Consider the following 25,839-nt stretch of genomic DNA (forward strand, 5'->3'; position numbering starts at 1 on the left):
TTTAGGTTCCCCAAATCAGGGGAGGTTTCTAGTGCATACCCTGCACCACTTTCTGATAGTAGCGAAAAGAGCCAAGGATCGCCTGTGCCAAGAGCCTACGTTGCCCCCTCGTCCTTCCCCTGGTTGGAGAACGAGCTGGAGCTTCACTCACGTCCTCGTTCAGTCCCTCCAATGATGTTACAAGGGGGACGTGTGCAGGGGGAGACCACCACCATGGATCTAGCTCCATCTGTAGTATTAAAAAAAAAAAAGAGGGCAGATTCCTATATTAACCCCACGGAGCGAGTTCATAAGAAGTAAGAATCCGTCTCACCTTAGGGGAGGGCAGAATGCCTCCTGCCCGAGCCCCTCGCCGGGGTCAAAGCTGAAAAACTGAAGGGGGAGAAAGATAGGAAGGGGTTGGCAAGCTCCAAATCCCGGGGCCAAAGACAGAAAATAGTCAAAAGTTCAACACCTGTGAGAACATGGAGAAAAATCCAGAGCCACATAAGAGGTGAAACATCCAGAAAAATGTTTTATTTAAGTAACCAAATAAAATAAAAAAAAAAGGAAAAGTTTTTAAACAATGGAACAAATGTCAGATGATGATGATGATGATGATGGGCTAATCCCCGAACTCCATTCCTATTGGTAGTCTCATTATCCCTGCTCCAGCTGTACAACATCTGCACGGATAGAGGACACTGCTGCCCCCCATCCTCTGTACTAGTGGGGGGGGGGGGGGGGGGTAGCAATAAAATATTCCACCACCACCACAAAATGTAAAATGGTAAACACACACGTCCGCCCCTGACAACTACCCCACCCTTTCACCCCAACCCAACAACTATGCTGTTTTACCCCCTCTCCCCAACACCTCCACCACTCTTTCACCCCTCTGCCCCAATTACACTGTTTCACCCCCTCTCCCCAACACCTCCACCACTCTTTCACCCCTCCTCCCCAATTACACTGTTTCACCCCCTCTCCCCAACACCTCCACCACTCTTTCACCCCTCCTCCCCAATTACACTATTTCACCCCCTCTCCCCAACACCTCCACCACTCTTTCACCCCTCCTCCCCAATTACACTTTCACCCCCTCTCCCCAACACCTCCACCACTCTTTCACCCCTCTGCCCCAATTACACTGTTTTACCCCCTCTCCCCAACACTTCCACCACCCTTTCACCCCCTCCTCCCCAATTACACTGTTTCACCCCCTCTCCCCAACACCTCCACCACTCTTTCACCCCCTGCCCCAATTACACTGTTTCACCCCCTCTCCCCAACACCTCCACCCCCCTTTCACCCTTCTGCCCCAATTACACTGTTTTACCCCCTGGCCAGTTGTTTTTATCCCTTTTCCCTGAACCACCACAGCAATCTTTCACCTTTCCAGATCCCCATAAAACCACCTAAAACTCTCTTGTAGTTGCCAGAGTTAAGGCAAGCAAGGTGAGACAACATCTTTAATTATCCTTCCAGACCTGCATTGATGGTTGGCGGAAAATCTTGCCCCAGCTTCTGGTTACGGGACCCTCACCTGCTCCCCGCCCCTCCCACTCTCTTCTTCAGTTGCCTCCTCTCCGAGATGCAGGTGCCTTAGGTCCTGCTTGCGGGGGAAGGGCATCGATTCTTGGCATTTGAACGGTGTGGAGGTAAAGAAAAAGAAGTGCCAGAGATGACCAAGGCGCTGCAGTATTACATCAAGAAAGGCTAACGGGCACTAGCTGGGCCTGGTGGTCTTCATCTGCTCTCCTATAGATTTTGTTACCCCAGTGCATTCTCCCTACACATTACTCCCAAAAGAGGAAGAATGAGCTGGACAGGAAGGCATAGCAAAGAAACAGCCGTGAATGAGATTGGGGTAGAGTGAAGCCTGTCCTAGTTAAACTGGAAAGCAGAAGGGGGCGAAGGCCTTATAATGAGGTCGGATGAGGGGTATGAAGATATATAGTTATGCTGCTAAGTGAAAGCATCACTCGCCTTAAACATAGCCCTCACTCTACCCAGGCCTAGATTTTAGACACAGGCAGCATAGACAAAAGCCTAGGGCGCCAAATTTTGAAAGCACAAAATATCCAGGCCACTGGGTGCCCGCTTCCTCTTCCTGGAGGTCCAGGTGCTGGCACAGCTCCAAGCTGCGATGGCGCCATGATCTTCTGCTCACTAACCTCCACCCGCGACACCGGTTTCTCCTCTGAAGGAGCCTCAGATTAGGAGAGTCCCTGCCCGTTACCTGGACCCTGAGGAAGCTGCTCATTCTAAAAAGCAGGGAGGGGGATCTTCAAAACGACAGCCTACAGCCCAGACCCAACCAGCAGAGCTCATGTCCCTGCCTGCGGTGGGTTCTGATCCACAGAGGAAGGTTTGGGCTTTCAGTTTTTCTTCACATGCTGTGGCAGAGAGGACTCTGCTGGGGTTGCCCAGGTCCCACCAGCAGAAGCAGGAGCCGAGGTGCTGCAGTGGCAACAGAAAAGCTGGCGGAGTTTCCCAGGCTCTGCCAGTGCAAGAGGAGCCGGCCAGAGCCGTGCCAACGAAGTACCGCCGGAGGGGAGGCCAGGCCCTGCCAACGCGTGAGGTGGGAGGGCTGGGAGCGAGGGAGAGCTGAAGGAGGAAAGGAGGGAAAGAGAAAGGGGAAGGAAGGAGCACACTACCCCTAACTTCTCTCCCTCCCAGGGGGGAGATGATCTCATGCAGGACCTCCGATTTTCTGTACTGCCCAAGGCAGAGATGAAAAAGCGCTTTAAAAAAAGTCACAATTGCTTGAAAAGCTTCTCAACCCTGCTAGCTTGACAGCTTTTGAATCTGCAGGGAAATGGGCCATGCACCTGCCTGGTGTGGTTTATTCCCAGTCTCCAGGTATACACTACCTCAATAGCTCAGGGCTTAGCACCTTGCTCTCATACAGGCCGATACAGTACCCCACGTTTGGACGCTCGTTTTCGACGCGCTAGCTTTACCCCTTATTCGGTAAGGGGTAATAGCGTGTCGAAAACGCGCGTCCAACCCCCCCCCCCCCCCCCCCCCGAAACTAATAGCGCCCGCAACATACACATGGCTGTTGATGGCCCTATTAGTCATTCCCGCGCGATACAGAAAGCAAAATGTGCAGCCAAGCCGCAAATTTTACTTTCAGAAATTAGCACCCACCCAAAGGCTGGCGTTAATTTCTGCCTGCACCGGAAAAATGCACAGAAAAGCAGTAAAAACTGCTTTTCTGTGCACCCTCCGACTTAATATCATGGCGATATTAAGTCAGAGGTCCCAAAAGTTAAAAATAATTAAAAAAAAAAAAAATTTTTTAAATCGGCCCGCGGCTCAAGGGTTGAAAACCGGACGCTCAATTTTGCTGGCATCCGGTTTCCGAACCTGTGGCTGGCAGCGGGTTTGAGAACAGACGCTGGCAAAATTGAACATCGGCTGTCAAACTCTGACAGCTGCCGTTCCTGTCAAAAAAGAGGTGCTAGGGACGCACTAGTGTCCCTAGCGCCTCTTTTTACCGCGGGCCCTAATTTGAATAATTTTTTTTTCTGAATCGCGCGCACAGGAGAGTGGCCTGTGCGCGCACCGGGAGAATCCTGCGATTTTTACTGTATCGGCCTGATAGTGATGGATGTCAGTCTAAGAGGAGCAGAGGAAGCAGCCTCCTCTGACCAACTGCTGAGCACTGCAGTGAAGGTGGGAAAGATACTACAGGCCAGCGCTGATAAATCCCTAGGAAGAGCTGAATGGCAGAGAGCGCATGATGATTTTCTGATGAGAGCTGAATTGGAAGGCTCCCTGACCAGAGTCAAATAGCAGGGGGAAGAGTAAGGAGAGAGCTCTCAGCAGGGCACCACTCACAGGAGCAAGGAGGGGGCATCCCAGTTAGGGATGGGCCCCCAAGACAAACCACCAGGACCCTGCTCCCCTCCCTTCCCCCTGACACAATAGATTTAAAAAAAAACAAAAAACATACTACATGCAAAAGGATCCCTCGCCTCAGCCCGCCCTTCCAGCAACGGAAATATTATCTGCACAGGGTCTCCGTGTCCCCCATTACCTTCACAAAATTAGCCAGAAGTAAACCAGCATAAAATCACCTGTATACAGAATTAAAACCGAAGAGGTCTGAAATCCATGTGACGAGAGTAGCAGCAGCAGTACCAGAACCAAAATTAGCCAGAGGTAGTCGTGAACAAAACAAACATACATGTAAAACAAAAAAAATTCCAAAAATTAAGACCTGAAACTCAGTTCTATGTAAAACCAACTTTAAACAGTAAAAAAAAAAAAATAAATCCCAGAACCTTAAAATGTAGATGTGAGTGCAGATGACTCGTGAGGAGAGCCGCATGGATTTGGTTTGCTTTGATCATAATCATTAATACACACACACAAAAGAAAACAACCATATTTTCAATGAAATACCAATCAGACTCCATGTCAGCACAGCTCAAGTGCCCAGCCAATGTTTTCTCACTCCCACCACAGGTCCGTGTCCACCAGAAGGCAGGTGGCTAGGAACCAGAAGGCCAGGAATGCATCTTGTGATGACATGGAGTTAGGGTGCAGGAAGGGCTCTGGTTTGTCAACTCTCATCCCAGTGCATTCTGGGATTTGTGGTCCTCCAATCAGAGCTGCAGTGGGGATGCGATTATAATAAAAAGTGAAAACAGCCAAACACTGGCCTAACCTGGAAAAAAAAAAAACACACAACCCCAAAACAATTAAACAGTATGTAAAGGCTCTGGTTCGATACGAGAGCATGTCCATGGAAACCATGCCACCACCTCTGTCCCAGAATTCCTTTTGGTGGAAGCCTTCTCTGCTGTGACTGCACTCAATGTGCCAGAAGAGCCCGTTTCTGCTTGGGACAGAAGGAGGATTGCATGCAGCAGTTACCGACGTGACAGCCACCGTGAGGACAGGGACAGTGCGCCTTGCAGTTCCCACAGGATCGACCCTCTCCATCAGCCTCTTGGCTGTGAGATCCAGCAGACAGCACCCAATGGAAAAGTGCAAAATTGGTTGAAGGTGAGCATTAGCCTGGGGCAAAATTCTCTGTCTGTCTGTCTGTCTTGTGGTCGATGGTGAAGCAGGAATAGCACATTCAAGGCAAATTTAAAATTAGTTTCCCCGTTTCATGTCAAATGGGAACTCTGAGGTCTCTTTGCCTCAAAGCAGATAATCTGATGTTTGCCCCAAAAAATCCCCAAAACCTTCTACTGAAGTCAACAGGTCAGCTTTACGATATAAGCAAGGATCAGATCACTGATTAACTAAATTCACCCTGTATCTACTTCACCGTCAGTCACAAGCCAGGACAAAAGTTTCTCAATGCTAAATACGCAATTTTTGGGTTTTTTTTATTTTTATTTATTTATTTTATAAAATGAATAATCCCCTTGGAAGGGGACCCAGCAGAGAGAGACTGAGATTTGTGCCTTCTGCAGTCAGGTTCTCTGTCAGTGACCCCCCCCCCCCCCACCTCCTACAATGTCCTAGTGTCACAAAGGAGTTACCCCACCCCTCGGAAGAAACCGGGCTCGTTAAATGTACCCCCAGGGTTGATGAGGGGAGCAGAGCAGCAATAGCAGCACCTGGGAGATGATCACTCGGGTGGGGCCTCAGAAATATCTGTTTATCAAGGAGAAAAGGACCTGGAATTTATATAGGGCGGGAGGGGGCAGACACCATGAAAATACAGAGGCACACAGCCCTACACAAGGGATTTAAAATGAAAGAGGGGGAACGCGGAAAGGAGGAGATCAGCACTTCCCCTCCTGCTAAAAGTCCCTGAAAGGGAAGGAGCAGGAACGCGGAGGTTAAATTTTAACCCTGTCCAGAAACAAAACAAAACATAAAGAGGTCGAAATTCAAAAGCCATTTAGACGGAGAACTGAAAAAAGTTATCCAACTAAATGGCTACCCGGATATATTCAGAGATGCATGCGGCTAGAAGTTAGCCAAGTCGGGGGTGCTCCCGGGGGGGGGGGGGGGGGGCAGGAGGTGTTTTGGGCTGGAGCAGAGCTAGCCGCATAAATTATTTGGTAACTCTGGTCGCGCCGAACGGCCGTCCTAATGTTGGCCGGATATACTTGTCCGGCTAACTTTAAGATAGCTGGGGATATCCAGTGACGCAGCCAAAGCGCTGAATATCCCCGTTAATCCGGCTAACTTAACTAGCCGCTCCGTGGCCGAATATCGACTTCAAGAAAATCATTTTTTTCCTCCACGCCCCCCTCTATTAACCCCTCAATGCCTGCAGGCTCCGATTTCCCCCACCCTGCAAATATCCGAGTCCAGTCCCCAGAGGATAAAGACAGAGAGCTCCCTCCCCACCTTCCCCCCCCCCCCTCCCCAGCACCTTCTCTCTTAGTCCGTGGCAGGGGTTGGAGTGCTCTCCAGTGCTACAGCAGTGGGAGGCTCCCCTGCCCCTGCCCCAAAAGTGGGAGACGGATGTCTGAGGTCTTGAGGCCTGGAACCAACAGGAGACTGGGGCACCAAGTGACGGTGAGGTAGCGTTAGTCTGAGGGGGCTTCACTGCTCTTCTTCCGAGGACTCCCGAGACCCTGCCTCCTCCTCTTCTTCCTTCTCCTGCAAGGGAAGGAACCAAAAGAAAACCCATTACTGGTGGAATTCACTCCCCGAAGCTTAAGAACATCACCTAACAATCACGACTGCCCGGGACAGCTTTAAGTAACAGTTAGCGGCATTGGTCACCGGATGATGATACCTTGACAAGGGTTAGAAAAAAGGTAGATCCAGGTAGAAACTCTGCTGAGGGCATTCACCCTTTTAAAACTTAAAAAAAAAAGTTATTATTTCCACAAAATTTTGCAGCTGGCTCCTGGACACCGCATTTCCTCCATCAGCACCTGGCCTGTCCTCCAGCTCTCTGCACAATCCATCAGCAGGACTGGCATCAGGACGCACTGGAGCTCTGCCTCAGTGACATCGCTCCAGCTTCATCAGAGGGGCCCCGAACAAGCGCCCCCTGCTGGTCCTCTTCCACGCCGGATCTGCCTCTCAGGAAACTACGGTACAGGGGCTCCTGATTTCTCTTGCCCTGTTTCTGCTCACCAACTCAAGGACCTCCCCTCCAGAGGGGAGGAGATGGCCACAGTGGCACGCTGTAGAGAACACCAGCCTGTCTGCTCACATAGTCCCTATTAAAGAGGTTCTCCTGTTTTAAGTGGACATCTCCAGGCCTGGGTTCTTCTGATGATTCCTAATTCAACGTCCGTTTAAGAGAGCACTCACCACCTGTCATACAGCCAAAGTACCACAAGGGGGCAACCCTGCACAGCAGCCTGATTTCTGCCTTTCTGCTATGGCTCCTGCCTGGCTTCCTCCCTCAAGCCACGCAAAACCAGTGACCAGGGCTCTATTTATTTATACTTAATCCTCTGAACTGGATTCCCTCTAGCCAGGGAGGAAGGTGCCTGGCACTTCCACACCACAAAATCATCTTTCTAAAAAGGGTTAAGAGAATCAAGATCTTCCGGTGGAGAAGCAACGCGCACACACACACACAAACAGGCCGGCGCAATGTCGGCTCATGATGGAGCGCCCTGGGCGCGCGATGCGTTATTTAAATGAGGGGGCCGCGCTAAAAAGGAGGCGCTAGGGATAAATTGTGCGTCCCTAGTGCGCCCAGGAGAAGTGGCTGCTCGCCGGTTAGGAAAAAGGACGCACGTTTCCCTAATCTGACCGCCCGCAAGATTTTTTTTTTTCATGCTGCTCCCTGCGGCTCCCAAGTAGGAGGAACCACAGAAAAGCAGTATTTTAGGATTTTTTGTGGCTTTCTGACGGCTCGGAGCACGTAAAGACTTAACACCAGCACTAGGGCTGGCGTTAAGTTTTCCGTGTTAAAATATGCGCATCGGACACATGATAATCTTTTTTACATGGGGGGGTAATAGCACTCAACACGTGTAAATGCATGTAGAGATGAGGCTATTAGCTACGCGCTGGTTTGGACGTGCTAATCCCCTTAGTACGTCGGGTGCTAGCCTAGCGCGTCCAAAACGCAATTCCAAGAGCTCGTTAGCCCGTGTGAGGGCTCGGCACACGATATAGTATCGGCCTGAAAGAGCCTGATTTTCAGAGACAGGAGCGCCTGCGGGAACCAGACACGCAAACTGCCCTGCAGAAAGTTACACCGAGAGCGAGCGGAAATCTGAACGCTGCCCCCCTTTCCCCGTGGAACGCTTTTCTGTGTGCTCCAAGTACACGCATGATTGAGCTAGGGCCGCACGCAAAGGATAGGCAGGTTTTCTAATGAGCCATTTACATACAGGCAACCAGAGTTTACGCGTATTGCATGGGCCTTGAAAGTTTGGCCCAAGGTGACACGTGCATAGAGACAGAATATGTGCACACACACGCGCCCTAACAGAGGCAGGGATACGCAAGGACTTGCTCACACACATGCAAACTCATGCACAGATATTGTTATTTAAGTTGAGTGACTGTTGATTTATTTTAAATCCTTCCTGGGCTCCTTCTTCAGACTACAATTGTATGCTGCCTTTCTGATATGTTATATCCTGCCTTGGAAAGGAATAAATCCAAATAATCATACAAAACACACAGGTAGCCCCAGAGTGGCATTCGCACACACAGCTGGTGTGTGCAAAACACTCTGAGACAGACACAGGCAGAGGGATGGGCACCCTCCTGACCTCACACACATATGTCCGCTCTCTCTCTCACAAAGGAACACACACACACACACAGGGTGAGAGAGTGAGTCAGCAGCCATGACTCACAGCACAGTAGGACTCTGACTCAGCTGTCTCCACTTCCTCCCCACTTCATTCATAAAATCTAGATTTGTGCAGAGGGAGGGCACCCTCCTGACCTCACACACACATGTCCGCTCTCTCTCTCACAAAGGAACACACACACACACACAGGGTGAGAGAGTGAGTCAGCAGCCATGACTCACAGCACAGTAGGACTCTGACTCAGCTGTCTCCACTTCCTCCCCACTTCATTCATAAAATCTAGATTTGTGCAGAGGGATGGGCACCCTCCTGACCTCACACACACATGTCCGCTCTCTCTCTCACAAAGGAACACACACACACACAGGGTGAGAGAGTGAGTCAGCAGCCATGACTCACAGCACAGTAGGACTCTGACTCAGCTGTCTCCACTTCCTCCCCACTTCATTCATAAAATCTAGATTTGTGCAGAGGGAGGGCACCCTCCTGACCTCACACACATATGTCCGCTCTCTCTCTCACAAAGGAACACACACACACACAGGGTGAGAGAGTGAGTCAGCCAGCCATGACTCACAGCACAGTAGGACTCTGACTCAGCTGTCTCCACTTCCTCCCCACTTCATTCATAAAATCTAGATTTGTGCAGAGGGAGGGCACCCTCCTGACCTCACACACACATGTCCGCTCTCTCTCTCACAAAGGAACACACACACACACAGGGTGAGAGAGTGAGTCAGCCAGCCATGACTCACAGCACAGTAGGACTCTGACTCAGCTGTCTCCACTTCCTCCCCACTTCATTCATAAAATCTAGATTTGTGCAGAGGGAGGGCACCCTCCTGACCTCACACACACACACATGTCCGCTCTCTCTCTCACAAAGGAACACACACACACACACAGGGTGAGAGAGTGAGTCAGCCAGCCATGACTCACAGCACAGTAGGACTCTGACTCAGCTGTCTCCACTTCCTCCCCACTTCATTCATAAAATCTAGATTTGTGCAGAGGGATGGGCACCCTCCTGACCTCACACACACATGTCCGCTCTCTCTCTCACAAAGGAACACACACACACACAGGGTGAGAGCCATGACTCACAGCACAGTAGGACTCTGACTCAGCCGTCTCCACTTCCTCCCCACTTCATTCATAAAATCTAGATTTGTGCAGAGGGAGGGCGTGCAGCCAGGCTGAGGGCAGCGGGGATCGGACAGGAAGCAACTAATAGGTTGCGTCGCTCCCTCCCCCTTCGGGCTGCCCGCATTCCTGGACATCAACAAATGTGTCACTGACTCCGCTTGAATCCTGAGCTGAGGGACAGGGTGGGGGCAGCGTTAACAAAAAAAACCCAAAAACCAAACCCCTCCAAATCCCTAGGAGCCCAGAACCACCCCCTCCATGAACTCTTAAAGAGGAAAACAGAAAAAGACGGACAACCCTGGAAACGGAAGAGAAGACTGGAAGACTTTAAATTCCTCCTGTAGTTTTTGATGTGAAAAAATGGATTTTGACCTTGAATGACCTTTATAGTTTGTTCCTGCTGAGTACCCTCAGTTGATAAGTGCTGGTTTTTATTGTTACAATGAGGTTACCCCCCTAGGAGCTGCCCGCCCACTCAAAACACAGACTCCACTTACAGATTTCCTGGGTCTGCCTCGGAGTTTTCTTCCAGATGCACCTCCCGATTTCTAAAATGCACAAAACAACATTGTCAATTCAAATAATAATAATAATAATCTTTTAAAAAGCAAGCCTTGTCCCGGAGAGGGGGAGAAAAAAAAAAAAAGGGATTTCCATGAACAGCTGGCATCACTAGGAGTGGGAAGGCACGGGAGGGCACTGCTGCTCCCAGGCAGAAGGAGCGACCCTAGCAATGGGCTGAGAACCAGTAAACCAACACCAGGGGTAAAACGCAGTCCCCACCTCCAAAAAAGGGTACAAAAAATATGTCTGGAGGAGTGCGGTTTGGCTGGGGGGGAGGCACTTAAATGGGTTGTTTTCAATAACCAAAATCTTGTCTTGAAAAAAATATGCACACGAAAAGCAGACCCAGCTGTGTGTGGATGCTGTTCTGTGGGCAATGAGCAAAGCAAAATTTCAGGCGGAGTTTTCCTTTGATTATTCTAGCAAGCCCCACAGGGCTTGCTCCTTTAACTCCCACTGCCTCAGCTCTCCACTTAAGACTGTAAGCTCTATGGGGCAGAGACATATTGTACCTAGATTGAAAAATGACTAATAATGCAGGCTCTGGAGGGTACTGGAGTCAGATCTGATAAATGTGAAGTTGGAGAAGGAAATCAGATGTCCCTCACCCAAGACTCTGGCAGTTCAGGTTTATCCAGGATCAGGTGGGGGTGGGGAGTGGAAGGGGTAGACTCAGGCCTAGTGTAAGGAACTTTTTCTTCATAGAAAGGGAGGTGGATGCTTGCATTGGCCTCAGAGTGGAGGCAGTGGGGGGCAAAAGCAATCAGAGAATTCAAGAACCCGCTCCCTCCCTTCTGATCCTGGGCTAATGCCGGACAACTCCCAGAGTCTGTGGGAAAGGAAATGGAGCAGAGGGTCTTTATCAGATTCTAGGAGAGGAAGGAAGTGATGGATACTGGGCAATTAAAATCCTGACGGACCGGTGCGAGAGGAAGGAAGCGATGGGTACTGGGCAATTAAAATCCCGACGGACCGGTGCGAGAGGAAGGAAGCGATGGGTACGGACGGATGAGAGTGTCCTGCATTGCCGCTGTTACCTAGTCTGGGAAGAAGCCGAATAATTTCACAAAACGCTCCAGTACAAGCTGCTGGAAACAGAAGACGAGCAGGGAGAAGTGTGTGTGTGTGTGTGTGTGTGTGTGTGTGCGCGTGGGGGGGGGGGTGTCCTGCAGTCGCTCCCCATGGAAGAAAAGCCGCGCTTACCCTTGCTTTGGATGAGCTCTTGTTTTTGCTTCCTTTGGGCCTCCCCCGTGGTCTCTTGGTGGCCGGGGCCTCGCTGGGTTCCTGTGGGCGACACGCAGGTGTTAAAGGGACGCCTGCAACGCATCAGGATGGTGCAAATGGCATTCGTTGCCCTCCACAAATTTTAGCCAAATGTTTGTTTAAAAAAATTTTTTTTTCTAGGCTACCAAGTCATAGTTCTTGGCGGCTCACAATGAAACGTGCATAATCATGGTAAAAAATGAAAACAACAGATATACACATCCTTTCCATGAACCGGTCACAAGAGCTTTACACGTGGAGGGAAACGGACATTAACCTAGTCTGAAACTGCCAGGGTAAATCAATGAGTTTCTTGAGCGATCAGTCCTACGGAGTTCCAGATGACAGGTCCTGAAACGGAGAGCATCCGTTCACAGGTATGGACCAGATGTGCCGGCGGGACGTCGCGTAGCCCTCTCTGCAATGAACGCAACGCGTGTGGGCAGGGTGACCAGCTCTCCGGCTTGGAACTGGACAGTCCAGTTCTCCCATGGGCTGTACAGTGTCCGGTTAAGAGCGTAACCGGACGCTATAAAACCCGGTCAAGGCAGCAACGAAAGAGAGAGGATGGAGGCAGGGCAGAGGGCCAAATCAGATTGAGCGTTGCTCTGGGCCTGGCGCAGTCAGGAGATGAGAGAGGGACGAGGCGTTGCACCTGCTCCAGCTCAGCAACTCCCTGCCGCTTACCCGGCCCAACCCTCGCCTGATTGGCAAGATGTGCCAAGTGCCGTCCCCCTTTCCTGCAACCGTGAGCAAGCTTAAAAAGATGTGGGCGAAACTCGGCCTGAGTCGGGCAACTTTCACAATTTTAATAAAGAATCTTCTTTTAAGGATTCTTGATCTGTCTCCAACTTTGTTTACCTCTCTCTCGTACATACACACAACACCATATTGCTCTCTCATACACACACACACACACACACACACACACACAGTTTTTAGGAGGCTATTTTCAGCTGAACTTATGCTCCTAAGCAGGGCTGGTGGAAGCACTAGGTGGTTGCCTAGAGTGCCACCAGTCAGGGGGGTGGCAATGGCATGGTTTCTACTGCCCGCCCACACGGCCTGGAAGAGAAAGCACCATGGCGTGGTCCCACGTGAGCGGGAAGGAGCTGAGGCCATGCTCTCGCCAGCAGAGGTGAGAAGTACAGCATTATCGGGCCCGCGCAACAGTGAAGAGCAGTAGGAGTAGCAGCAGCAGTACGGGGGACCAGAACAAGCAGCAGCAGCTGAGCAGCGTGGCCCCTGCCCACTCCAGAAGAAATAACATTGAACCGCTCCCTGTTCAGCTGCAGGAGACAGAGAGGCGTCAGCCCCCACAGGCCTGAAGAAAGAGGAAGAGTACCATGGGCACACACACACACTCTCTCTCTCTCTCACTGTCCCTTCCCCAGAAGCACAAGACCAACAGCAACAGTCTCCTTCTTCAGCCCCTGTGGCCCACGGTACTCTTCCTCTTTCTTCAGGCCTGTGGGGGCTGACGCCTCTCTGTCTCCTGCTCCTCTTCCTTCAGGAAACCCTGCAACTTTATCAATGAGGAGCTTTTGGCAGCACAGGTCATTTGTATAGTAAGAGAGTGGAAGGACTTTCTGTTCCTGTAGCCCCTCTCAATAGGAGCAGGTGGCCTGATTGCCCTCAAAACTAATGGGAAGATTGCAGTTTCATAAAAGTCTTTCATGGTTTGTTGCTGGTGCTGTGCTTTCCAGGAAAAGAAATATATTGATTAGTTCTCCTGAGAAAAGCATCAATAAATTGGTTAACAGTGAGAAGTGACTGCCTGGCTAATACCTATGTTGTCCCCCAGAATCGTTTGAAAACTATTTGCGCCTAGGGCAGTAGAGGCTTAAATCCATGGACAAGGCACAGTCCCTCTGAGTTGGACTCTGTAAGTTCCTGGTGGAGATGCTGTGCTTTTGATTTGCTAGGCATCCCGCTTTTGGACCTACAGGCGGACTCAGTTCTCCGGTTGATCTCAGACGTGCCCTTCTCCTCCTGGGTAGATAACCTCCCTTCCCCATCACAACTCTTGTACTGCTTTGACACCCATCACTTTCAGCTGGATGCAGGCTCAGCCCCCACCCCCCCCCCCCCCCCCCCCCCAGCCTCCCAAGGCAGGCCTTTGGTTTATTCTGAGTCTCAGGCATGGCCACTTCATTCTCCAAGCTGTGAGCCATTTCAGAAGAGAAGGTTTTATGGCCTGTGTCTTCCCAAACACGATAGGAGGCCAATATTTAAAAAAAACAAAAACAAAACAGAGGACCTACATTTAGCAACCTAAGGGCCTGGATTCATCAAGGCATTTTCCCCATAGACACAGAGTGGGAGAATTGCCGTCATGACTCAGGCCCTAAGTTAGATCCTATTTTCAGCATGTAATTGGAGAGCATAAGCTCAACTGAAAATAAGCGCCGAAAATGGAGGTCCCTACATTAGGCCTGTTATTGATTGGCCTTAGGCACCTTGTGCTGAACATGATCACCAATGTCTTGTCCTAGCACAGCGAGTTGCTTGTTTGACAAGTAGCTAAACTCGGTATCTGACTTCAGTTATGCAGGGAGACCAGCTTCTTAAATTTTCAAGACGTTTATTTACAGAGTAACTGAAGAAAACATGGAAACTCACTGTAAAAATGTTGAGATGAAATCAAGAATACTGCACAGATAATCACAGAGTCCCCTGTTATAACTTCTGGCTCACATATCACTGTAGAAAAGGATAATGCTTCTATCAGGATACAGAGATAAGGGATGAGATATGTAGATCAATTGCTTACATCTTTGTCAATGTATACTGACTTCAGCCCCTTCACATGTCTGCGGGATTCGCCTCCCTACCAGTTTATCAAGATATTGATCTTTCCACTTGCAGTGATGCCTAGGTCCTTAATGTTGTCTCTGAAGGAGCATCTCCATGTTCTGCAGTTTTCTGAATGGTCGTCAGATTTGGTGAGACCTGTGTTGACAAGCTCACGGCGAACCAAGTATTTGACAGGAATGTGCATTAATTTCCTCTGATTCAGTGGTACATACGTACCTCGCTGACTTTATAGTACACGTGGAACAGACAGTATATGTGTAGTTTTAATAATGAGATACACACACACTGTCAATTTCCCATGTGTACTATAGAGTCAGTGAGATACACGTGTACCACCTAATCGGAGGAAACGAATGCACATCCCTAGTATTTGACCAATTCTGATGAATCTGATGTTTCAGTCTTTGTTCAAGATACTTGTGACGTGTCATCGTGACGTGTGCACCATTTCTCCTCCACAGTAACAGTTTTAGGTATGAAGGAGTACCGAGGTTGCCAGGAACCCCTGATTCATGCAAATAGCAGGTGACGGGTGCTCTTGCTGATGGCGTTCTCGCAGCTGTGTCCTGAATCCAATCCACGCGAGCTGTCATGTCGAAGGCATGCATACACCTGAGCAATGAGCCAGCTGTAAGGCGTGCATGTGCATGAGAATGAGTGGAGTGCCATTTTGTTGGCCAAAGTTTGGGGTTTTGATCTCTATCAGGCCCGGTACCTACTTCTTGGTGGAGGCTGGCCTGCTCCAGCATTTGATATCTCTTCTGTTTTGGGTGGCAAGTGTGAGCAGGCATGCCTGGGAGGTTTGGTCTAAGACCGTCTCTAGCGCACTGGATGGGATTCTTTAAAGCAACGTGGATAACCCGAATCTCCCGTTTTTCCTGTTCAGCAGCTGCTTTCATGCTCCAGGTTTGTGTTTCGGCAGCAGCCACCTCTCCACTTAGGTGCAGCACTTCTAATTTAGCAGCCAATTCAGCTTTTCTGTGCACGGCTGCTGCTGAAGTAACCATGGCAGCGGTGACAGCTTTCTCTCTCTCTTCCTCAGTTCTAGCTCTTTCTAGTTTGAGGATGGCCTCTTGCTCTCCAGAGGATGCATGAACTTGAGCAGCTGAAGCTTCGGAACGCACTTTGATTGCGTCCTCACTGTGCTGGATTGGAGACCGTGTGCTGATCTGGAGGAACAGGAGGTTTTTTTTTAATTCTGCTATAATGTCCTTCAATAACTCATCGCGATCCCAGTCAATGTTTTTTTCACAGTTCAATTTTGCAAGCATTCTTGAGAGTTGATCTTTGCTAGGAGCATGAGCTACCTTTCTGATTCAAGTAAGTAACATTTGTAACCAGGGCCAGTGCAAGAGTACTGGACGCCCTAGGTGAATCCGGTCATTCGCCCCCCACTCCCAACTTGCCCACTGGTCGCAGCTCCAGCGCTCCCTTCTTTGGCAGATTTGGCTTTCCCTCTCTGGGTCTCATGCTGGTGGGATTTTGCCACCCCCAAGCGTTTGGTGCTGTAGGCCAGTAGTTCTCGACCTTTTTTCGGCTGGGACACACCTGACAGATGGTTCTCACATGCGTGACACACTGAACATGTGACCGTCACGGGGCTAAATGTAAACATACATTCTGCATCCTCAGGAACCTCCTCAATCCCCAACAATGGGTGCAGAGCAGAACTAGGGCATTACCCATACAACTCACCATACAAAAAAGATATTCTGGGTCTGACGACATCTCAGTAAAAGCCAAACAAACTCCCTTTACTGGCAGGCACAATAGCCCTCTTTATGAAAAGACAGTAATTTACCACTAATGCATGTCCTATTGAGAAAATACAACAAATAAGATTGATACAAATGCCTACATGCTAGTAAAATACCTCACCTCGGACAGACAAACAAACAAAGCTGACCTTCACCAAGTACAGAAAGACCACAAGTTATAAATATGGAGACAGAAACTGGAATGGAAAACAAAAAATGCCAATGTGCATGCAGTGCAAACCTGGAGAAATGGAAAGAGAAATATAGCACCTAACACAGTCCCAGGATCTGCAATAATGCACACAAACTAATCCGTACAAAGTTACACCTGCATTATGGAACACACTCAAACAGTAACAACACTACAAAGATTAAACCAGGCCCTAAACACTAATACACTTCCTATTAGGAAAACAGAACAAGCCAAGCTGCTATAGATCCCCACACAGAAATAATTGTAAAGCTAAACTAATAAATGTTACAAAACAGCTGAAAAGAATAACATCCAATAATTAAAAACTCATAAAAATTATTAAAAATTGTCCAAATATCAATAAAATATTTCTAACAGCAGACATCACATAATATCCAATAATTAAAATGGCAGTCAATCAAGAAAAATAAACTTAAAAAGCCACCTTTACTTACCCTCTCCAGCAACTCTCCTACTCCTTTCCCTTGCAGGCCTATAGCACTCACCAGAAGCAGCAGTGACTGCTGAAGCTCTTTCCTCTCGGTCCTCTTCCTTAGGGCTCACAACCAGTCACACGCGCACACACATACCAATTAGACCCCAAGACCAGTCTCTGTCTCTTACACAACAGTGACCTCCACACACACATACACACACACACAACCAGTCACCTCCCTGACCAGTCTTTGTGTTAATCACACAAACATGCTCTCTCTCCCTCTCTGGCTCGCTCTCAGTCACGACCTTTCCCTCCTCCCCAGCACAAATGGGGAGCCTCCTTCTCCAGCCCCAGCGGCCCGAGAATGAAGAATTCCATCAGCCGTGTGGGCTAACTCTGTTCTTTCTCCCATCACTGATCGCTGCATTCACTTCATTTTGGTCCGGGCCCGTACTGCTGCCAGTACTTTATGCAGCATGGTCTTCTCTTCTTCCCGCCCACCCCACTGTACATCACTTCCTGTTCCAGGCTGCGGGAGGCAGGATGAAGAAAGGACCATGCTGCTGACGTTGCCAGCTTCCTGCCCGGATGGAATGGCAGCAGTGTTAGTAGAAGAATATATGTGCATCTCGCTGCGATGGAGGGGAGCACAAACGGGGCAGTGGGACAGCGGGAAGCCGCGACACACTGGTTGAGAACCGCTGCTCTAGGCAACTGTCTAGTTTGCCTATTGGAAGAACCAGCCCCATTTGTATTTGAGCCGACTGATTGTCTGCTCACCATATGTGAAACAACTGTAAAACTGCATTGGCTACTTTCTACATGCATACATACTAACGGGCCGATCCAGTAAAAGTCGTGGGACCTCCGACTTAATATCGCCATGATATTAAGTCGGAAGGTGCACAGAAAAGCAGTTTTTACTGCTTTTCTGTGCACTTTCCCGGTGCCCGGAGAAATTAACACCTACCTTTGGGTAGGCGCTAATTTCTGAAAGTAAAATGTGCGGCTTGGCTGAACATTTTGCTTTCTGAATCGCGCGGGAATAACTAATAGGGCCATCAACATGCATTTGCATGTTGCGGGCGCTATTAGATTCGGGGGGATTGGACGCGCGTTTTCGACTCGCTATTACCCCTTACTGAATAAGGGGTAAAGCTAGCGCGTCGAAAACGCGCATCCAATCGCGGGTTAACAGTGCGCTCCGCCGCAGAAAAGGGACCAGATGGTCCATCCAGTCTGCTCTGCAAGTTTCTTATGGCAGTATCTGCTGCTCTGTGCATTTTACTACCCTTGAGGGAAACACTGGGGTATCTGGCATGGAGTGGCAGGGGTATTCTGCTTTTTCCAAGCCTTGTCTAGTTCTATTGACAAGTTTGCTTAGCACTTAAATACTCTTCGAAGGCTTTTGATGTCAGCAAGACTGTTTACTTGGATTCGGTGGGCTAGGTTTTCCGTTTTTTCTGTCTTCAGAGACCTGATTGCTGCGAGATTAGTGTCTGCCATTGTAATTTCTGGATCACAGTAGTAATTAGCAGTTCTCTGCAAGATGTCTCAGGCTGGTAGTGCTAATGAAGCTTCAGAAGAGTGGGGGAGCCAGTTTTAGGTTTGACTGTATTAATGAGTTTGAGGAGGCACCTACCACCAGGAAGGGGGGGAGGGGGGTGCCTTGCTCCTTTGCTTGAGGTCCTGGCACAGGTCTTTGAAGTTAATTACCTTACAAAATTCCAGAGGGGGGGGGGGGGGCTGCACAGATTTCTCGAACACAGAATGCAATTTCATGGCGCAGTTTTCGAATTCTTTACAGAATCTTGTCCTTCAACGAGGAGAATTCTAATTATTCCATTCCTGTTGCTTTGCTTGTTTGGAGCTACTTTGTTAGTCAATGATTTCTTACGCCACCTCACTAGTTTTTTTGTTTGCTGAAACTTCAGGCTTGTATTTAATCCCTTTGCCTATCCTAGCTTTTTTCCTATCTTATCTGTTTGACAAGTGGCTAAACTCTGTATTTGACTTCAGTTATGCAGGGAGACCAGCTTCTTAATTTAATTTTCAAAACATTTCTTTACAGAGTAATTGAAGAAAAATGTGGAAATTTACCGTAAACGTTGAGATTAAATCAAGAATACTGCACAGACCATCACTGCATCTCTTTGTTATAACTTCTGATTCAAATATCAGAGTAGAAAAGGATAATGCTGCTATCAGGATGCAGAATGATGGTTTATACTTTTGTCTAAGATGAGAGAGAGAGAAAATGAGAATACTGCTTTTCTGTAGTTCATCCGACTTAATAATGTGGCGATATTAAGCCAGAGGAACAGAAAAAAAAAAAAATAAAAAGTGTTGCCAGTGGTCAGGTTAGGAAACCGGACGCTCAATTAACAAGCTTCCATTTTCCTAACCAGTGGCTGCACCCAGGTTAGAAAAAGAGATGCTCGTAAAACTGAGCGTCTATTTTCCTAACCCGCTGATAACCACCTCTCTTGGGAGCCCAATGCTGAGGAGACGCTAGGGCAGCAAAATTTCCCCTAGCGCCTTCTTTCTACCGTGGTAGCCCATTTAAATATTAAACCGAGCGCCCGGGGTAGGTGGATCGGCGCGTGTTAAGAGAGCAAGCGCTCAATCATGAGTGCCCATTTTAACGCATGCTGATATTTCATCGGCCTGTAAGAGTGTTGTCCCTTCATAGGGGGAGCTTTTAGTAACCATTTTTCAATCTGTAGAAAACATGGCTTCCCAAAAGGGAAATATCTAAGAAAGTGCTTCTAGCCGTGCTACATTTGATACAATCATCTGATTCAGCGATTCACATTCAGAAGGCTTTGACCGTGTCTATAGCAATGATGATGGATTTTACATTGTAATTCCTGAAAAGTTGAATCTATAGTTGGAGGAAAGGCCAATACAAAAAAAAGGAACACATCATTTGCATTGACACAGTTCCCTGAGTTCAAAGACCAAAACGATGCTAGTGGGGAACATATCTACAGAGTGTTTAAAAATTGCGTTGCTTATACCAAGATGAAAGATTATGTGAGCCCTGCTAAATTTGAAACAAGGGAATAAGAGTCTTCAGTAAACACCACCAGATTTCTTTCCAACAATTTAGTCACGCTGGGGCAGATTTTATAAATCTGCGCACATGTGTACTTTTGTTCGCGCACCAGGCGTGAACAAGCGTATGCGGGATTTCAATAGATATGCGCGTAGCCGCGCGAATCCATTAAAATCTGGGGTTGGTGCGCGCAAGGCTGCCCAAAATCGGTAGCCTGCGCGCGCCGAGCCGCGCAGCCTGCCTCCGTTCCCTCCGAGGCCGCTCCGAAATCGGAGCGGCCTCGGAGGGACCTTTCCTTCACCCTCCCCTCCCTAACCCACCTTCCCGGCCCTATCTAAACCTCCCCCCTACCTCTATCACGAAAGTTACGCCTGCTCAAAGCAGGCGTAACTTTGCGCGCACCGGGCCGGCTGTCACACTCCATGTTCCGGTCCGGGGGCTGGTCCAGGGGCCGCTGTCATGCCCCCGGAACGCCCCCGGGCCGGAACCACGCCCCGAAACACCGCGTCACTCCCGACACGCCCCTCCATGCAAGCTCTGGGACTTACGCGCGTCCCAGGGTTTGCGCGCGCAGGGGGCAGGTTTTCGGGGGGGGGGGGGGTACGCGCATATCTTATGCGCGTACCCCTTTGAAAATCTACCCCACAATGCCTGGCTGGAAGATAAGCTTAATAATGTTTGTGTGGAATCTGGTACTGGATCTGTAGTTGTTCAAAAGGAGACCATTGTGGAACGCCCTTTGCAATAAAATTGGGAAACATCCCTCAGCCCATTACGTTTCCAGCTATGAAAGATTGAATTAAATAATCCTGGTTTAACTTCTGGATTGCCCACAAAGGGAATCCATATTTGCCAGCCCCCACCGGAGACATATATATTTTCAGGCCAATAAAACTGGTTTAAGCAAAATATGATTTTTTATATAGCTGGGGAATTCGGAAGGCTTAACATGCATAACACCCATAGGGGAATAAGGAGACATCAGCTCCAAAACCAAATTAGGCACATCAAACTTAAATTCTCGCAGGTACCATTTCCATCCAAATCTCATTTTGCAGGCCATATTGTAAAAACGGAAGTCAGGCAAGTTCTGTCCCCCATATTTCTGCCGACTTGCCTCTCCGTATAAAAGTAGTAACCACCGAACAAAGTTTACCAACACCTTTTGCAGAGAGCCAGCACGGGAGCATTTGTAATTTGGGTAATAAAGACATCTTGAAAAGAGCAGACCTCGCCAGGCCTGTCATTTTTCCTGAATTTCCAAGATAGACATTTAAGCTCTATAATTTAGATAAATTTTGTGGTATAAGAACACCTAGGTATTTGATATGAAAGGAGGCCCACTTAAATGGAAAATGGCCAGACCAGGATTGTTTGGTGCGTAATAAAATAGGTAAGGCTTCAGGTTTGGAAACGTTTACCTTTAAGCCTGCAGAGGTCCCAAATTGCTCCATTAGCGATAGAGACAGGAAGAGATATGATGGGATTTCATAAAAATACCAACATGTCATCCACAAAAAGGCAGATTTTAGTTTCAGTTAAAGGCATCTGCTTTAATGTTTTAGGGCCAACGGTTCAACTGCTAATAAATATAGGAGAGGCAACCTTGACGCGTCCCTCCACAGAAGTCAAAGGGGCTCAGAGACCATATCATTGACTAATATCTGGGCTTGTGGACCCGAATACAGCAAGGACACCCAGTCCAAAAAAGGTTCCAGGATTCCAAAAGCCCTTAAGGCCCAAAATAAATATTCCCATTGCACCCTGTCAAAGGCCTTTTTGGCATCTAAACTAATTATGATACCCTTTTCATTCTCTTTTGTCTTATACCCAAGTGCCGCTATTAATTTCCTAACATTGGTTGCACCAGGACATCCACAAACTAATCCAGTTTGACCAGGAGCTATTAGCTCGGGCATCACTAACTTAAGGTGCTTTGCTATTATAGAGGCTTGTAGCTTGACATCTACATTAATTAGGGATATTGGCCTATAGGATTCTGGCAGTTCTAGATTTTTTCCTGCCTTGGGGAATACAATAATCAATGACTGGTTAGCAAACAAAGGGAACTGGCCAGTGGAAGAGCAAAAATTATACATTTATAATAGGGGTGCAGCTACTTCTGTCTTCAAAGTGTTATAATACTCTGATCCCAAGCCATCTATCCCTGGGACTTTAGCTGGATGAAGTTTAGAAACAGTAGAGTTTATTTCTTCAATAGTAATGGGCTGTGCTCCTCCCTGTAAATGGGAATGGGATAACGTAGGCAATTTTAAATCCTTAAAGAGAGCATCATGTACTGCAGCAGAGGGGGGATGTGCTGAGTATAACTGTTTATAAAATTTAACAAAGATAGTCGAAATCTCAGGTGTAGTATGGAAGCGTCAACCCCACATTTTTAATGTGTACCTCTTAGGTTTAATGTTCTTAACCATGGACGCAAAAGCTTGCTTGCCTTATCACCATATCTAGCTTCGAAAATGAACTAGATTTCGGATTTCTCTCTGGAAAAGTAATTGATTAAGACATGACCTTGTTTCTTTTATACAAATCAGATCACTACAGTAACGTTTAATACGTTTAGCCTTTCACAACTTAAGTTGTTCATTTAAACATATTTTCCTTATCTTGTAATTTTACACGCGTATTATATGCCCCTGCATGACAGCTTTGCCAGCTTCCCAATAGACATCCACTGAAATGTCTGGAGTTTGGTTGAGAAGTGCATAATCCCGCCACTTCTGTTGCAGATACTCGTGAAATTCTTTATCTTGGTATAAAGTGCCATTTAAAAGCCGAAGAATAGGACGTATTACATTTAAGTGCTATCGATACTGGAGCATGATCAGAAAGTATAATACGGTATGGCTAATGCCAGCAGTAGAAATCTGGGAAAAGACAGTCAATTCTGTTCTGAGAATGGGAAAAGAATGAAAGTGTCTCGTTCCTTAGGATGGAGCTTTCTCCATACATCCACAAGGAGTTAGTGGAGGAGAAAGGAAATACTTCATTCCTTTTACTCTGTTTCATATTGCATATTGGTTTAGTGTCCCAATGAGCATCTGCTACTGAAGTAAGACATATTGCGGAATCCATGGGCTTTAATTAGTCCAAGCGCCTCCCAGCCTAGGCACTCAGAACCAGAACATGTACGTATTATAACAATAATCCACACTCTGACCCACAACCTATCCTTACAAACATGCATCCAACACAGTTATCCATATCTCCCTTTCTTCCAACCATTGGGAGCTTATACCCATATTCACCACATATAAACAAACGAACAACTGAGATACAAAGAAAAAAACAAACATATACAACATGCTTCATGAGATGTTCCCAACGTTCATCGGTATATAAAAAGCTTCTAAATAAATGCTTCAGAAAGCAGCATCACTAATGTTGACCTTGATCTTCAGGTCTTCTCTTAGCGATGCTCTTCCATAGGATCCTAGAGGACAGGTTGACCAAATTGCCATAGACAATACGCTGTCCTATCTGTATTTGGAGACCATCTGAAGTCATAGGTTTCATGCGATTATAAAACTTTACATTCAAACAATTCTACATTGTGCCGCACCACATAAAAAAGTACCCTGCAGCGTACAGTACGCCATTACTGGGTATAGATTATAGACAAGAGCAGTCTAGGCAACAGCCAAATCGGCACTAAAGACACAGCATTATATTATCATGTTTATGTAGAAAAGTAAAACAGTACCGGGAGGTAATCCTCCAATAGGAGGAAAGAAAAGCATTTTCAAACACAAGTGACACTGCAACAGTTTTGCAATAATAAGAGAAAAAAAACCATATCGTCCAGTGTTAACTAAAGCAAAGGGCAAGAAGAAGGTTCATTTGCTCATTATAAATGCATTTTGCAGCACAGCATGTTGATGCATTTCCATGAAGCATCCAAAATATGAAAACGAAAAGAGAAAAAAACCCCCCAAGTACTGGAGGCCCCGTCTTCCAAAATTAAAATTGCGTCTTTCACGATTCTCTTGATCATCGATTTTTATTTTTATTTATTATTTATTTTATTTAAAGTCTCTTTTATACCGATGACCGTTCACACATCGCATCGGTTTACAATTAAACAGTAACAGATGGGCGGAAACCCTTACATATAACATTGTAAAACAGCGTAACTTTTGGGCGGGGCCCTTACATGTAACTGATAAAAAGGAGGCTAAAACTTGGAAGGGTATAGAGCTGACTATACTGGGCAGAGTCCATGTAGTCAATAAATAGATGCAGCATAATCACTATATACATATAAGAACAAAACTATAAACAATAGATAATGACATAAATAGCCGATTCAAAATTTTCTCTAAGAGCTCCTCATTTTGTTTTTTGAGCTCCAATATATGCGATGAGACCCCATCGGTCGTTATTTCTTGGGAAGTCAAATGCTCTCCAAGCTCTGTGATCTGCATACTATGTTTCTCCAAACAGTCCTTGAGCTCCTCCATCACAGTCTGCAGCTTATTCAATGAATCCGCTATAGCAGCTGAGATTTTACTCAGAATTTCTCTGATCAAGTCTGCTTTCAGAGTTTCAAGCATGGCCACAGGTTCTGCCACCATTTTGGGTGAGGTACGTCGAACCTTCTCTCTTAATCTCTGGGGTTTTGTTGTCATCCCTTTCCAAGAAAATCAGAGCCTTTGGCTCCAGATGTTCAACATCGAATAGGAAATTGTCCTGCCAGGTTTTTGGTCAGAAAAAGTGCAGATGCCAAAGATCCTGTCAGAGCTCAAAATCTACATGGCCATCTTGCCGGAAGTCAATTTTGGATATTCTATTCATTAACTAGTTTGAAATATGTATTCTTTTATGAATATGATTTTACAGAAAAAAAAGAGACCAGAAAGTATAAATAGAAACATGCTGAGAAGAAATGAATTGGAACCCATGAAAAACAGAAACAGTACCATTCTTCATAAAACAAACAACAAAAACAAGAATATAAAACAATCATAACAGTTAAGTCTGATTTTAAAAAGCAGTTATACTCCAGTAAGCGGGCTGTTGAAAATTGATAGAATATATGGCATTGAATTATCCATAGGATTTACTTGCATAAGTGCACGTTACTCGAATAAATTGATATTGACAATTGCTACGAATTGTTACGCGCGTAACTTCTTTGAAAATTACCTCCAAAAAGAATAAATATTTTAAACCAGATAATGAATAGAATATCCAAAATTCCCCAAACACCAATAAAATATTTCAAAACAGCAGACTCAAACACCAAGCAATAATGAAAACAAATAAGGATTTAAAGTGTCCCTCTCTCCATACCTGGGAATATTTTATTTCCAGATGCCCTGATATTGTTGTGGATTAATGGGGAGAGGAGGGGAAGCCACACACACACACACTCTATGCAAGCAGGCTCCCATTCGCACGCATGCACATACACACACCCACGCAAGCAGGCTTCCTTCCTCTCTCACACACACACAAGCTTTCTTTCTCTCTTACACAAACACGCATACACACACAAACCCGCTGATCCATCGGCAGTGTGGCCTTTCCTCTTTGTTGGCCGCCAGCAGGTTGAGCTCTGCCAATGGCTTGCAGCCTCAGCCTCTCCTCTTTTTCAGCCACCAGCCCCGCAGTCTCTCATCTCTGCTCCACTGCCCGTTTGCCTCCTCCTGCTGCTACCACCCCTCAGGTGTGCTGCTCCTTGCAAATGCCCGGCATGCACACATGGTCGCGTCAGGCCTCGGAAATTCCGTCCGATGACTCTGGGGTGAGGCTTTAGGAGGGGAATTCTCAAAGCCATTTCCATGGGTAAAATACTGCTTTATCTGCAGAAATGGCGTCTTGGAAAATTGCCAGTCCTACATGTGGGAAACATTTCGAGTACCATTGCCACTATGCATGCA

The 25,839-nt window shown here is 47.3% G+C and overlaps 1 protein-coding gene across 3 annotated transcripts in view; it reads right to left on the minus strand.

The window, feature by feature from the left end:
* Positions 1-3,493: 3,493 nt before the first annotated feature.
* The window catches only part of HMGA1 (high mobility group AT-hook 1), a 48,299-nt gene continuing 25,953 nt past the window's right edge, over positions 3,494-25,839 (minus strand). For all 3 annotated transcript variants that reach the window (XM_029573806.1, XM_029573807.1, XM_029573808.1), the window contains 3 exons: positions 11,613-11,693; positions 10,343-10,393; positions 3,494-6,564 (listed from right to left, as the gene is read on the minus strand). In XM_029573806.1, the coding sequence (XP_029429666.1) occupies positions 6,508-6,564; positions 10,343-10,393; positions 11,613-11,693 (189 nt within the window). In that variant the 3' untranslated portion in view covers positions 3,494-6,507. The remainder of the gene's footprint in view (positions 6,565-10,342; positions 10,394-11,612; positions 11,694-25,839) is intronic.

Source organism: Rhinatrema bivittatum, chromosome 12, assembly GCF_901001135.1.
Source record: "Rhinatrema bivittatum chromosome 12, aRhiBiv1.1, whole genome shotgun sequence".
NCBI classification, from domain to species: Eukaryota; Metazoa; Chordata; class Amphibia; order Gymnophiona; family Rhinatrematidae; genus Rhinatrema; species Rhinatrema bivittatum.